The sequence below is a fragment of the Ptychodera flava genome, chromosome 4 (assembly GCF_041260155.1).
Source record: "Ptychodera flava strain L36383 chromosome 4, AS_Pfla_20210202, whole genome shotgun sequence".
Lineage (NCBI taxonomy): Eukaryota > Metazoa > Hemichordata > Enteropneusta > Ptychoderidae > Ptychodera > Ptychodera flava.
Window position 1 is genome coordinate 29,465,846 of NC_091931.1, and position 14,178 is coordinate 29,480,023.

Consider the following 14,178-nt stretch of genomic DNA (forward strand, 5'->3'; position numbering starts at 1 on the left):
AGTGGTTTTTCTTGTTCAATGTAAAATTCAATTTTTGTCATTACGAGTGTTCACTAAAATGAATGGAATAAATCAGACATCGTCTCTTGAAATTCCGAATGTCGTCTTGTATGATGGTTTCTATTGACGAAAAGTGCCACAAATTAGTATATCCGACCTTAAATGTTCACTTGCATTGAAGAGACATTCCCAGAGCGTTCAAGGTGTCATTGTTAAAAATCCATGTTTCTGAAGCCCTTCTTGTGAATTAAGTTATGAGTTCAAAGGTGAGACTGCGAACAGAACTGTAATGTTTACCAACATCATCAGCAACTTTTTATATCCAGAATACAATATGACAAAAATTAGCTTTAGTTGAAAAGGATGAAGAGCAGCATCGGTGGTTCAGTGGTAGAATTCTCGCCTGGGTTCGATTCCGGCCGATGCAGAGGAGCGATTTTGTTTGCCTACGATGAAATACATTTTATATTCACCCACTCATTAATTCACAAAGACACGCGCAAGTCACATTAAAGACACTTCTCTGCACTGTTATGACCTGGCCAGCCAGGATCTGGTGGTGTGTTCGCCCTTGGCGGGGAGCACCGCCAGAGGAAGGGTATTACACTCATGTAATATGTAACATTGTTTTAAAACCCCTATTTGACAGGAATTTTGTGACTTATTCTACATGACTCGTGTTTTGAATAGCACAACTTTCACACTTTATTACTTAAATTGTGGATGTTTTATCTTCGTATTTGGTCAAAAATATAGATTATTGACTCCCCCTCTCCATCTAACGAAGACTTGACATTTTGCAGAGCTTGTACTTTATGTTTTAAACTGTCCATGGTACACCTGTGAGTGCCTCAACGAGTGAACGTGTCGTTTGTAGTGTTGGAGCTAAAATCTGCTCTTTTAAGAAAGCAACACAACCATCACATCTTAATAAAACAAAATTTTTCACTCTTTAGAATTTGCCCCGAAAGTCACTTTCAACGAAAACACGGCAAGCCTTCCGCCATCTCTCACACGAACGTTTATCATAATTTCAAGTTTTACATGTGATAAGAATTGAATAGGACATAACTGAAATTTCATTAGTTCGTGTTGACTTTTTTATTTTCATTTTATTAAGAACCAATAGGCTAAAGCAACGCAACTTACATGTCTGACAATAAAAGCTAAGATAAAAATCTGAAACAAACACACACCGTACACACACAAAATATCTGGACAAAATATATTTTATCTTCTACAAAATTCAAGATACGAATATTGGTAATAAAAACAGCAGGCAAAATATTAATAAGCACAACTTGTGCATATTATAAAAGTTGAAGATATGTTTATGTAAGTATTTAGCACGAGTATAAGAAATGACAAGTATATTTAGTAGTTCTAGATAGTTGAGAGCTTGAAGTATTCGCGAGAAATATCTCTATTTGAGGGTGTTAGTGTACCTTGTATACATGCGAATAGTTGAAACCGAGGGGTTAGATGTTTATAGTAACGCAAAAACACTGTTCACCTATTTTCTCTTTCGATTATTTCAATATTTCCGATACGCAACAATTCTCTAGGTAGCACAGAACTGTGTCTGGCCGGTAAAGTTGTTCCATTTTATCAGATGACGATTGTTGTCAAAGCATTAACTTGAACCTGAACATTGTCTACCTCAAACAACATTTTTTTTTGCACTTTGGCAATATCAGGTTTTCGTGGGTTCAAAGGTAAGTAATTGCCATCGATGTGAGGGCGCTATATATAAAGCACACGGAGACCGTGACACTGTGGACCCCGGGTCTTTGATGCTATTCACAAGGAAAGACCTGTTCAGCCAGACTGGACCTTGCAAAAGGTTTGCCGGCTTTGCCGAATAGTTACAACCTTGCTAGATCTTCCATGTGTTTATTCATATTCCCATCCTCAATCAAATGTGCGATACAACCGACGAGTAAATTTACCGACAAATGTTACGACACGTTTCCCGAAACAAATCCTCTGTTTGAAACTTGGGCATATGGCCATAAGAACTCAGTGATTCTGTGATCACAGCGCCCTCCTACTCAGCTAACTCGATAGTGGCCGCTGTTCCCTCCTGCCTAATAATGCATGATTACATAGGGTTTATCCTGCAACGGTTCCGAACAACAACGTAGTTCTTGATTTACTCTATCGAGATCCCGAAAATTTCGGAATTTTCTACCAATCTAGACTAAACTTAAAGAGCCGTCATTATTTATCTTTTTATTCATTTATCCATGAAGGATTTTTCTCGGTACACGGGTTATGTTGTATATTCCAGTAGTATTTGAGGGGGCACGTTTATTTTCTACTCAGGGTAATGTTGAAGGTCACGTTAAAGAACAGGAGTCAGGATCAAACTTTAAGAGGATTCCCTGACAATCACAGAACTCTCAAGATACGGTTGATTCCTTTTTAAATTGTACAGTTATAAACATCATTGCAGTTCGAAACCCGCTAAAAACATGGACAACTCACATGGGAATTTACTAGTATGCTGCAGTTTCAAAAGTGTGCGGTACACTCCGGAAATAACTGCTTTGTGTTGTTCTTTTTTAACCTGGTGAAGCAGAAATACAACTACAAGAGCAACGATATAGTCATCGAGAGTTTCCTGTCCGGTGCTGGGTGGTGTACTCAACTTCAGGACAACGCAAGTGCAATCATTATTACGTCGACCTCGCAAGCAGCACATTAAGTTTTCTTCTTTTGTCTTTCCAAAAGTCCTGCGGTTCACCGCTCAAAAAATTCGCTTCGTATCAGAAAAACATTAGGGAGAGTTGTTGGAAAATCTAGGATTATGCATTACATAACTATTACATGATTCCTCACATTTCAACTGAAACATATCATCAGACACTTTATTGTCTGGAGCAGAAGTCCAGTGACTCAGTCGACATATTTGGCAATTCATGCATTTATGGTAAATCACACATACACTGTCAATGTCTGGACACCTTCATTACTCTGGTGGAGGATTAATAGAACATGAGACACTGAAAGTACCCGTTCGATGTGTTGAATATAAATCACAAGAGGCATGTTATATTTTATTTGTGGCTGGTTTTGATATATTTTGAATATTGTCAAAATTTGTAACACGTAGGCAAGCATCGGTGGTTCAGTGGTAGAATTCTCGCCTGCCACGCGGGAGGCCCGGGTTCGATTCCCGGCCGATGCAAACGGACCATTTTGCCACACAGCATCCTTTCATGAATGTCCGGTTGAATAGGTCAGAGCCGAAAAATGAATTTTAATGAATTTAAAAAGATTTGAACGACGTCACAATGGAGTTCACACCTCGCCTCTCAAAGTTGTCGTGACTAACCTAATAGAAAATCTTTTTCGCAAAATTTGATGCATGATGGACCACATTGCACGTTCTTACCAAGAATACTTCTAAAGGTGTGCCGGTCTTTCTTTGTGTAAACATTTCTGTACAACCGAGTGAAATAATTATGGTGAAATAAATCGCGAACACAACCAATTAATCAATCATCTTGCAGGCTCCGACAATGTGAGCAACTAATTGCAGCGTGGGAAAGGCACTAACTTAAGCTTACAATCGAAGATTGCTTCCCTATGCTTTGTAGGCGGAATTCACTTTTCGGCAGGCTTAAGCCGATCTTTTCGTATGTCCTCCAGAAAAGCAAGGGAGTCAAATTATCCACATCAAAAGTAGAGTTACCGCACAGCCAACTCTTCAAAGATTCAGGCAGTGTGCAACTTCACGAATACCAGCCACACTTGGCAGCACTGATATGTACGTCTCTTTTCTCAGAAATTTGTATTCACCGTCACGATCTCCATCAGCTGTCAGTTAGAGTTCAGCCCCTTCTTCACAATGAAGCCGAGTGTCACCAGAACTGTTACTAGTAACTCTGGAATCAGGTATCATAAAAAAATTTGTAATATAGATTAAGCTAAAATGAAGGGAAAATATTTCACGCGATCCAGAAGTTCGACGACCACACAAAGCCGAGTATGTCGAGGTCACTCAGATGTTGCCACACTGAAATTCCTTCAATGCCAGTTTTGCCGGACGCGAAATGTTAATTAGTAGAACGAAGACTTTGACATAGGCAGCTCAAAAAGGGGAAAAGTGCGTAAATTTTCAGTTTACTGACATTTTGCTCGCTAGGGCAGACATAAATCTTCAAGAGAGGCCATCTAGAAACGTAGTGTGCTCCTACATGATTAAGGAATACACTGACAGCGTTTCATATTAATCACACGTAGACTATGGAATCGTCCGGGCCAGAAAGAAAATACAGCCCCCAGTAAACCGTTTCAGTTTGCATCCAATGGTGTGCGTCCAGTAATCTCAACTCCCGCCAATTTATACAGGTGAACGTCTCAAACATTCGTATAATGTAAGTTAAGCGCTTGCAATTTTTGTTATGGTGTTGACCATTCATAGATTGTGGTATGCCTGACTATATATGATTTGATGACGTCACCCGTTTAGGCGAGGGAGAGTTCCATTTATGGAACCGTCATAATAAGTAAAACTACCATTTATTCGTGACGTAAGGTCAGACGCATGTAACAGAGTCAACTGCCAGCATCAGAAACGTCGACGTGGGGAAAATTGTCTCGTTGTAGACATATCCTGGTACTCATAATCCGGTTTTGGTCGTTAAAGACAGTTTCAAAGCGAGTCAGTAGCTTTCAGTAAAGACTGGCGATAACATTTGGTAAGTAAATGCATTACGCTTGGTAACGGCCTCTCGCAAATGAAGGTGCACGGTGTTTACTGAATCATAAATGACGTTACACTCGTAAATTTACTAGAATGCTGGTAACCAACGTCAGCTGATGTGTTTGGCTATTCAGAGCATGTATGATGGACAGACAAATGTTACTAAGTCATTGAAAAGATCGTTCGTAAAATAAAACAGTCCAATCTCCTCATTCGTCGCAAATACATGTAAAATGACTACATGGCGTCTTGTTAATATTTAACTACATTCAACAAGAGCTTTGTCATTTCCTTCTATAGAAAAATTAATTTAAACACATTCCACAGTGCTGGTAAAATAATTTTCAGCAACGCTTGCACGTATAAAACCAAACCCAATACCTGCCTCTTTCTCTTCGTTGGTAAAATGTTAACTGACAAAGGCTGACACCGAAACTAAAAACCTCGACAATGTTAAAGAACTTTCCTCCCAATTTTTTGTTGCTGATGAACTCAGACTGTAAGATTTTTTGCCGTACTTTGCAAAAATGCTGATTTAACGGACTATTTTGTAGCTTCTGGATTAGATGTAGTGTTCATATTTTGTTTTTATCAAAACGAACATGTCATTTTCCCAGTAGCGGTACTAAAGGAGAAGCGTCCATTTTGAATAGCGAATATCTGAGTAAAAATTTAGGTAATTTGTTTGCGTAATACCGTAATTTGCGAGGTGACATCTGGTTCTATTCTTGATTTTGGAAAATAATTTGAAAGATCTCATGAAAAAAGTTTCAGGAAAATGTTCAATATTTCAGTTCCCAGGCGTGTATTATTCTGATACCTTAGGTTGAACAACACAGACTATAAAGTTTCACAAAAACTACTGCAAGCCCGCAGTAAACAATTTCAAGGAATACAAGGAAATTTTCCCCTCTCCGGTAAACTCATCAAAATACTACTTGACTCCATGAATGATGCCGCTTTTTGTCTGTCTCGAATTACGAAGGTCAAAACGGATAACATATAGATAAGCACTTACTCAAATAGTGACACGGAGATCTTGTAAATTTTACGTTTCGTATGACGATTCAAATCAGTAGCTCTCCTTCTACAAGTAAATAATTCTTGGTACATTTTATAGTTATTTTGCAATGACAGTGATTTTGTAGATGTAGATAACGTCTGAGGCCACAATACCTGATTATCGCATACATTATCAGTAATAATCTGAGGGAATATCACAAGTTCAAGGGTATTGACAAAGCTATAATAATTTTTATTGAATGACATCATTGTAATAACTCATCACATTGAATTCATGGCAAATTTTTTGAGATTACTCAACAACCGTGACCCGTTCATTCTTCGTTGCTTTAGTAATCAAAGTAAGTGTACATTAAGGGTGTTCTACAAGGCAAAGATGTTCCCTATTACGAGGCGCCAAATGTAAAAAAATAATTTACATACATACATACATACATACAATCATACATACACACACGCATATATATATATATATATATATACATATATACATACATATATATATTTATATATATATGCGTGTATGTATATATATGTATGTATGTATGTATGTATGTATGTATGTATGTATGTATGTATGTATGTATGTATGTATGTATGTATGTATGTATGTATGTATGTGTGTATGTATGTATGTATGTATGTGTGTATGTATGTATGTATGTATGTATGTATGTATGTATGTATGTATGTATGTATGTATGTATGTATGTAAATTATTTTTTTTACATTTGGCGCCTCGTACCCTATACTTCCGTACACAGATGAAAACTTAAAAAAGCATTAAATTTTGAATTAGTACATGACAAGTCTTCCAGGAGACATTGTCTCCAAATTCCCTCATGAAAAGAACTTTTTACCGACGTTGGCTCATTCTCTATTTGTCCTTCCATGTATGTATCCTCTGTTCGTGTTATTGTTTACTTCTTACCTGTATGTAGTCTAACAGTTTGAAATGTGTCTGGTCAGTTATAACAGAAAAAAGCTAATGGAAAGTTAACGTTGAACTTATAGGAGTGGACAAACACGCGCCAAATGACAAATTAGTCAAAAAGATTGTCATTTGCTTGATTACATTAATTGCCGAAGGAACCAAGTAATGGCTTTAGTTATGTGACCAGTAAGGACACGTAAGAGTAAATATTATTCTTTATAACTTTCTTTTTTCACTTTGCAGAGCCATGAATTTGTCGTTTTGGTTCGTCACCCTTTCCGTCATTTTCTCGGCAATTTTTAGCAGCGTCGACGCACTCTGTCCTGCCTATTGTAACTGCAGCGTTCCATTGGTAGTAAATTGCTCGTCCACAGCCCAGCACACTATCCCTAAGGACATCCACAATGACACCGAGACACTTTACCTACATAATAATAGTATAACACGATTGAAAGTCAACTCCTTTGTCAAACTGACAAGCCTAATCACACTACGTCTGGACTCAAATCTAATCCAAACCATCGACAACGGTGCTTTCAACGGAGCAGAATCAGTGGAAACTCTGAACCTAGCCAATAACAAAATAACCGAGTTAAAGGAAAATACATTCAGCAATCTAAGAAATTTAACATCCCTTCGGTTGGACGTCAACAACATCGCATCTATCGAGAAGAAAGCATTCAACGGACTGAACTCCTTATCTTTATTGAAATTATCAAGCAACGACCTAACACAGTTGAATAGCGATATGTTAGACGGCGTTGAGAGCTTGAAGAGACTTGAAGCTGACAGAAATTGGATCTCAACTATTGTAGATAACACTTTCACTAAAACTCCCCTGCTTACCAATCTTGCTTTAAATTTTAATAACATGAGTGAGATCAGTTCGTCATTTTGGACCGGACTGGGCAAGCTACAAAAACTTGACCTCAGCTATAATCGTTTACAAGAACTAAAAGTGGATTCTTTCAAAGGACTGACAAACATAGAACACTTGGTGCTGGATTCCAACAGAATTCAAAGCATAGAGAAAGGTGCTTTCAATGGCCTCGATCATCTTGTCTCCCTAGAAATGTCTTTCAATAAGCTTACCACGACTAGGGGGTACATGCTGACCGGGTTGAGAAATGTTGAGTTCATAAACCTGTCCCTCAATAACTTGACCACTCTCCAGGAAAACTCATTTGAAGAATGCTGTGGAAAGGTGAAAACTCTGTTGATGTACCACAACCAAATAGAAATACTGGACCGAAATGGTTCATCGGTCTAGATCGTCTCAATAAAATCGATCTTCACACCAACAAGCTCCGCACCATTCCCGGTGATATCTTTGACGTTCTACCCAGCCTCAACTACCTCGTCATTACAGATAATCCACTCCAGTGCGACTGTGACATGTTTGACTACAGGGTTTGGTCCGGCAGCCACAATCCCAGCGCAGAAACGAGATGCCACGACCCAGATCAATACAGGGACAGAGTCATAGAGCAGATCCCCGTAAAGGAGTTCACTTACCTCTGCACATCAAGTTGCCAGACTATCTCTACCGGGGCTTGGATCGGCATCGGTGTCGGTTGCTTTCTAAGTGGTGGCGTGACGACAATTGTCGTCGGCTGGATTTTGGGTAGAATCAGGTCCAAACGAGACGAAGACATGCATGACTTGACGGGAACTCACTGAACGAAGTCAAAGCATGGGCCAAACCGAAAAACTACTACTCATTGCATTGAAACGAAATCCTCCCCATTTGCACAGAGTACCATAAACAGAGTGGCAACACTTGCATGTCTTTGTTCCATGGTCGTCTCGGCAGACTATGGCTTTTCATATTAAAATGAGCTCAAAGGTGTTAAAACTTTTTGGAGACTTTGCTTGTGGTTGATAATTACACGAGATTATGCGAAACATACGACGAGATGGCATCGTACTGCCAGTCGCGTAGCAACCATAGTTACTTTGTGAGCTCTCAGGCTAGAAACACTGCTTCACGCCAATCAAAACATAACACGCCAGCAGTTTCATAAACATGTCCTTTCTTGACGCACTTGAAAAGACGGTATGACTGACCGTAAACCATTGAGTAAAACCAGACAGTATCGATAAAAGACTTTCAAATTTGGTTCAAACACACTCATATAATATCATAAAAATATGAGAGGAATTTTTAAAACGGTAAAACCCACTTTCCTGAAGCTCAAAACACTCCCGTTTTTGCCAACACATCAATTCCGATCAGCACCACACGACAGCAACAACACAAACTTTGTCGACATACTTTCGCTTAACAATTGGTGAAAATCCGAAAATTACCGAAGGGTGCATGGTCGGCACTCTTCGGAAAAGAGAGCCAAGAGCTTCGTGAGGCGAGGCAAACATGGATGGCTTACGTAACCGCTTCACGCCTTAAACAATAGCTGTTGCCACTCTGTCTGATGTTACTCTGTGCCATTTGCAAGAAACGACATGGCAGTTTCCGAGTCTGCCATGTAGTTCGACACACGGTGTGTGCAACGTTGATTGGACATAGAACGACAGTATACACATATTGACTGGCTATGAGGACAACAGCATACGTCAGTTCCCCGAGGGATTGTGAGTCACCAAAGAAAACAGACTGTTTCCCCAGGGCCGAAGGCCGAGTGAAACAGTCTGTTTTTGGGGATGACTCACAGGCCCGAGGGGTTAAAGACGTATGCTGTTGCCCTCATGGCCAGTCAATATATGTTTTATAACACACCTCATCTGCAGTCATGCATAAGAAAGTATCATACACAAAACTTGTCCCATGTAATACTATGATTTTGGAGTGGTTCGGCAAGAAAAAGTTTTCCCCGGCAGGATCGTAATACTAGGCTTCTGCAAAACGTTCAGTGCACGTTTGATTATCGTTTTCGTCCGTTTCGAGTCCATGTTGGAAACCAGAGCATTCAGTTCTTCTTCAGAAAGTAGGATAAAGCTAGAAATTTATCGACTATCGTTTTGATCGGCCGCAGACGATATCTTTGTTTACATTCCGGCTTGCGCATGCGAAATATCATTTTTGACGTCAGCGGGCATCATTTTTCAGAACTGATGACTGGCAGGCAACAGTTCCAACAAATGATGCCTGATGACGTCGTTTACGTGGATCAGCACATAAAGAACGCATCCCACATGACTTCCAATTGGCGAATTAGAACACAGACTGTGGATGAGGTGTGTTATAAAACGAATGAAGACTTGAAGATTGATAGCAGGAATGCCTGACGCGTACCTTGCATGTGTTGAATTTAAATAGCACATCAGAAGCATGTATTTTATTTGTCGCTTTTTTCATATGTATGTAATAATCTGAGTATTGTCAAAATCGGAAAGTGTAAGTGAGCATCGGTGGTTCAGTGGTAGAATTCTCGCCTGCCACGCGGGAGGCCCGGGTTCGATTCCCGGCCGATGCAAATGACAATTTTACTATTCTTTGATAATATATATCCGGTTAAAGATGTAATTTAATGAATTCAAAAATATATGAGTCACGTTGCAATAACGTTCACACATTGTACGACAATGACTGAGAAGATGACTGTGATGACGTACATCGTTATCGAGTCGGTATCATAAAGAGCATATGCAAAGTTGTTTTGACTTAAGGTAGAACGCACCTCGGGGACAGACATTCGGACTCTCAAACTTTTACAATTCTCTTTTGATATACCACATGTGGGGGTTCATTTTAAAGCTCTTGGTAAAAGAAAACTTTTTACCGGCTTAGTTTTTCAAAATTCGAAATTTTTTATTTTTCTCCATAGAGTTACCACAGGGATGGCGGCCATTTTGAATTTCTAATATCGGTAAATCTCGGGTAATTTGTTTCTCTAGTACCAAAATTTGCACGGTGACCCCCTAATTTTATTCTTGATTTTGAAAGAGAATGATTGAAAGATTCCTTGAGGAAAGTTAGAGCAAAAGTTTAAGTCTTTCACTTTCGAGGTGCATACTACCTTAACTCAGAAGAAATTGCGTTTTTCGCAAAATTTAATTGACCACATTGCTATAGTTCTGACGTTGTTGTACCGTTGTCTTTGCTAGAGAGGCGGCCTTTTTCACAAAAAATGTCATTTTTTGCTCACGTGTTGACACACGTGAGCATATGTCGCAGCGATGTCTGTCTGTCTGTCTGTCTGTCTGTCTGTCTGTCTGTCTGTCTGTCTGTTTGTCTGTCTGTCTGTCTGTCTGTGTGTCTGTCTGTCTGTCTGTCTGTGGGCTCAATATCTCAAAAACTGCTCATCAGATCAGAATCAAATCTGGTACATAGATTCAGTTTGCAAATGGCAAGAACTGATTAGTTTTTGGTAGGTGTGGCTTGCTTACTTTTAGCTCATTTGCATAATTAATGATTTTAGAAAAAAAACCGGATATATATTGACAACGACTGCACACAATTTGATGAGATTTGCTACAAATGTTGATCTTACCAAGATATATCAGCTGTGAAAGATATTAAGGGGTGACATAAAAGATAATTGATAATTTGCATATTTAATGAACTTTCCTAATTAGGGATATATATCTGATTTGACTTGATCAAAATTGACAAAACTCGGTATGTATATTGAAGATACTATGATTTAACATTATTGAAAGTCATTAAGCATTTTTATTTCATCAAACTCTTAATTTGCATATTTAATGAACTTTTGAAATTAGGGATATTTATTTGAATTGACTTGACCAAAATTGATGAAACTTGCTATGTACATTGAAGATACTATGATATAACATTGTTGAAAGTCATTAAGCATTTTAACTTCAGCCAATTCTTATTTGCATATTTAATAAACTTTCCTAATTAGATATATAAATCTGAATGGACTTTACCAAAATTGATGAAACTTGCTATGTACATTGAAGATACTATGATATAACATTGTTGAAAGTCATTAAGCAGTTTTACTTCAGCCAATTCCTTATTTACATATTTAATGAACTTCACTAATTAGGGATATATATCTGAATTGATTCGACCGAAGTTGATGAATCTTGCAACATATATTGAAGATACTATAAAACAACATTATTAAAAGTCATGAAACTTTTTTTCTTCAGCCAATTCCTAATTTGCATATATAATGAACTTTCCTAATTAGTGATATTTATCTGTATTGACTAGACCAAATTTGACAAAACTTGCTATGTACATTAAAGATACTATGATACAGCACTTTAGCCGATTCCGTATTTGCAAATTTAATGATTTTTTTTTTTTATTTGAACGTTTTTATTGGACTTATCAAAAATTTTCAAATACATGTCTCATTAAATCTGAGGAAAAAAAGACATTACAGAAATCAATAAAGTAGTGATCATACATCATTATTGTGTATGTCTGTTGTGCTAGGGTCTCGGTGGATATTAGTACTGTAAATTCTCCACTTTTTATTATGGGCAAAAATGTTATCTTTTCTCAAGGCAATGTGATACTCAGTTTTTGTATAGAGTTCACGAGTTATTTTTGTCCCCATAACATGAAATATGCTTCCCAAAATAGTTGCACATGTTGACAATCATGTAAATATGGAGTAAAGTTTCTTCTTTGTTCTTGCAGAAAGAACAAGGAGCATTATCAACTGTGGGTATGTTCATTTTTCTCAGTCTAGCATTTGTATACAGGATATTGTGATAAATTTTAAACTGAAATTCTCTCAACTTACAGTCGATAGTTACCTTAAATGGAAGATGATAAATTTCGTTCCAGTTAGTAACATTGATTTTAAATTCATGTTCAAAATACAGTTCTGATTTTGGTGGTATAAATTAATGTCATTAATCAGCTGTGTGATTACTTTTATATTACACAGTTCCACACTGATTGACCTGTGTTTCGATACAATTTTTACTTCATCTTCATCATCAGCTGTACTTTGCTGATTCACTTGTATGTTGGCTGGGTAACACTTTTAGTCCAAACCATTTCAAAATGGATGATTGAGGGACACCTTTATTGTGTACAGAATCCCAGTCCAGCTTTTGGCCATTTTCGTTGTACAATTGTTCTAAGTATAGGATTCCTGCATCTACAAAATCCTGGTAAAAAATAGAACGTTTTCCAATCAAAATGTCCTTATTGTTCCATAAAATAGTTTTTCTAGGATTCAAATTATTGATTTTTCCTAATTAAGGATATTTATCTGTCTTGACTAGACCAAAGTTGATGAACTACTTTGTACATTGAAGATACTATGATACGACATTATTGAAAGTTATTTAACATTTTTACTTCAGCCTATTCATAATTTGCATATTTAATGAGAACATTTTAGTCAATTCCTAATTTGCATATTTTAATGAACTTTCCTGATTGGGGATATATACTTGGATTTAAAATTAATCTGTGGTGAATATTATTCATTATGTTGATCAGAACACTTTAAATGAAGTTGCAAACGTGTGGCAAAGGTTCAAATTTACACATAACTGCAACATATAATTAAACACGTGAGCATTTTCAGTTCATATCTGGTCTTTTTTCGTATTCAGTCAAAGCAAAGAAGGCAAATATGGTAGAGGTTATCTATATCATTAAACTGACCTGGCCTGACATGACCTGAACTCTAAGTTCTGAATTTAATGTCAATACTCAGGCACTTTTATTATGCTATGGACGAGTAAGACGCGAGATCACTTTTATACCTCCATGAGAATACAAGCTAAAGGTGTGTGGGTCTTTCTATGTAAACATTTCTGTACAACCAAGTTAAGCCTTATGGTGAAATAAATCATGAACACTACCACAACAACCACAACAATCACCTGTATCCTAAATGATCTTGTATGGTCCGACACAATTGACAACTAATTGCATCGTGGGAATGCAGTAACTTACAATCGAAGATTGCTTCCCCCATGCTTTGTAGTAGGAATTCACTTTTCGGCAGGCTTATGCAAATCTTTTCGCATCTACACCAAAAGTAGACTTACCGCAGAGTCAACTCGTCAAAGTGGCAAGCCTTTTGAAACTTCACGAATACCAGCCACACTTGGCAGCACTGATATGTATGTCCCTTTTCTCAGACGTCTTGGCCCATATTGAAATTTGCATTCACCCTCGCGATCTCCATCAGCTGTCAGTTAGAGTTCAACCCCTTCTTCACAATAAAGCCAAGGGTCACCAGAACTGTGAAGTTTGAAATCAGGTACATGAATCACCAACGGTATATTTGGTAAAAACTAATTGGAAATGAAGGAAAAATATTTCACGCGATCCAGAAATTCGGCGACCACACAAAGCAGAGTGTGTCACCCGGATGTTGTCACACCGAAGTGACTTCAATATCAATTCTGCGAAAACTTAATTACTATAACGAAGACTTTTTCCTTACGGAACTTGAAAAGGAAAAACACATATTAATTTTTATTATATTGATAATTTACTCGCTTACGCAAGGGAGGAGGTTATCAAGAAACGTTCTGTGCTCTAAGGCTGCGTTCACAAAAACCCCGGCGAGGAGGGGCCGGATGAATTTGGGGGAAATCG

General features: G+C 37.8%; 1 protein-coding gene and 2 non-coding genes across 3 annotated transcripts; all 3 read left to right on the forward strand.

The window, feature by feature from the left end:
* Positions 1–3,119: 3,119 nt before the first annotated feature.
* Trnag-gcc (transfer RNA glycine (anticodon GCC)) lies at positions 3,120–3,190 on the forward strand. Its single transcript has one exon. It is a non-coding gene; the product is annotated as a tRNA-Gly (tRNA).
* Positions 3,191–4,564: 1,374 nt separating this feature from the next.
* On the forward strand, positions 4,565–8,185 carry LOC139131411 (leucine-rich repeat-containing protein 70-like). The gene is made up of 2 exons (XM_070697438.1): positions 4,565–4,706; positions 6,912–8,185. The coding sequence occupies exon 2, from the start codon at positions 6,916–6,918 to the stop codon at positions 7,936–7,938; it is 1,023 nt and encodes a 340-aa protein (XP_070553539.1). The 5' UTR covers positions 4,565–4,706; positions 6,912–6,915; the 3' UTR covers positions 7,939–8,185.
* A 1,846-nt stretch (positions 8,186–10,031) lies between these two features.
* On the forward strand, positions 10,032–10,102 carry Trnag-gcc (transfer RNA glycine (anticodon GCC)). The gene has a single exon. It is a non-coding gene; the product is annotated as a tRNA-Gly (tRNA).
* The last annotated feature ends 4,076 nt before the right edge of the window (positions 10,103–14,178 follow it).

What these genes read in the sequence shown, in the direction of transcription:
- LOC139131411 (XM_070697438.1), top strand. Translation starts at nt 6,916, where the DNA reads ATGAATTTGTCGTTTTGGTTCGTCACCCTTTCCGTCATTTTCTCGGCA.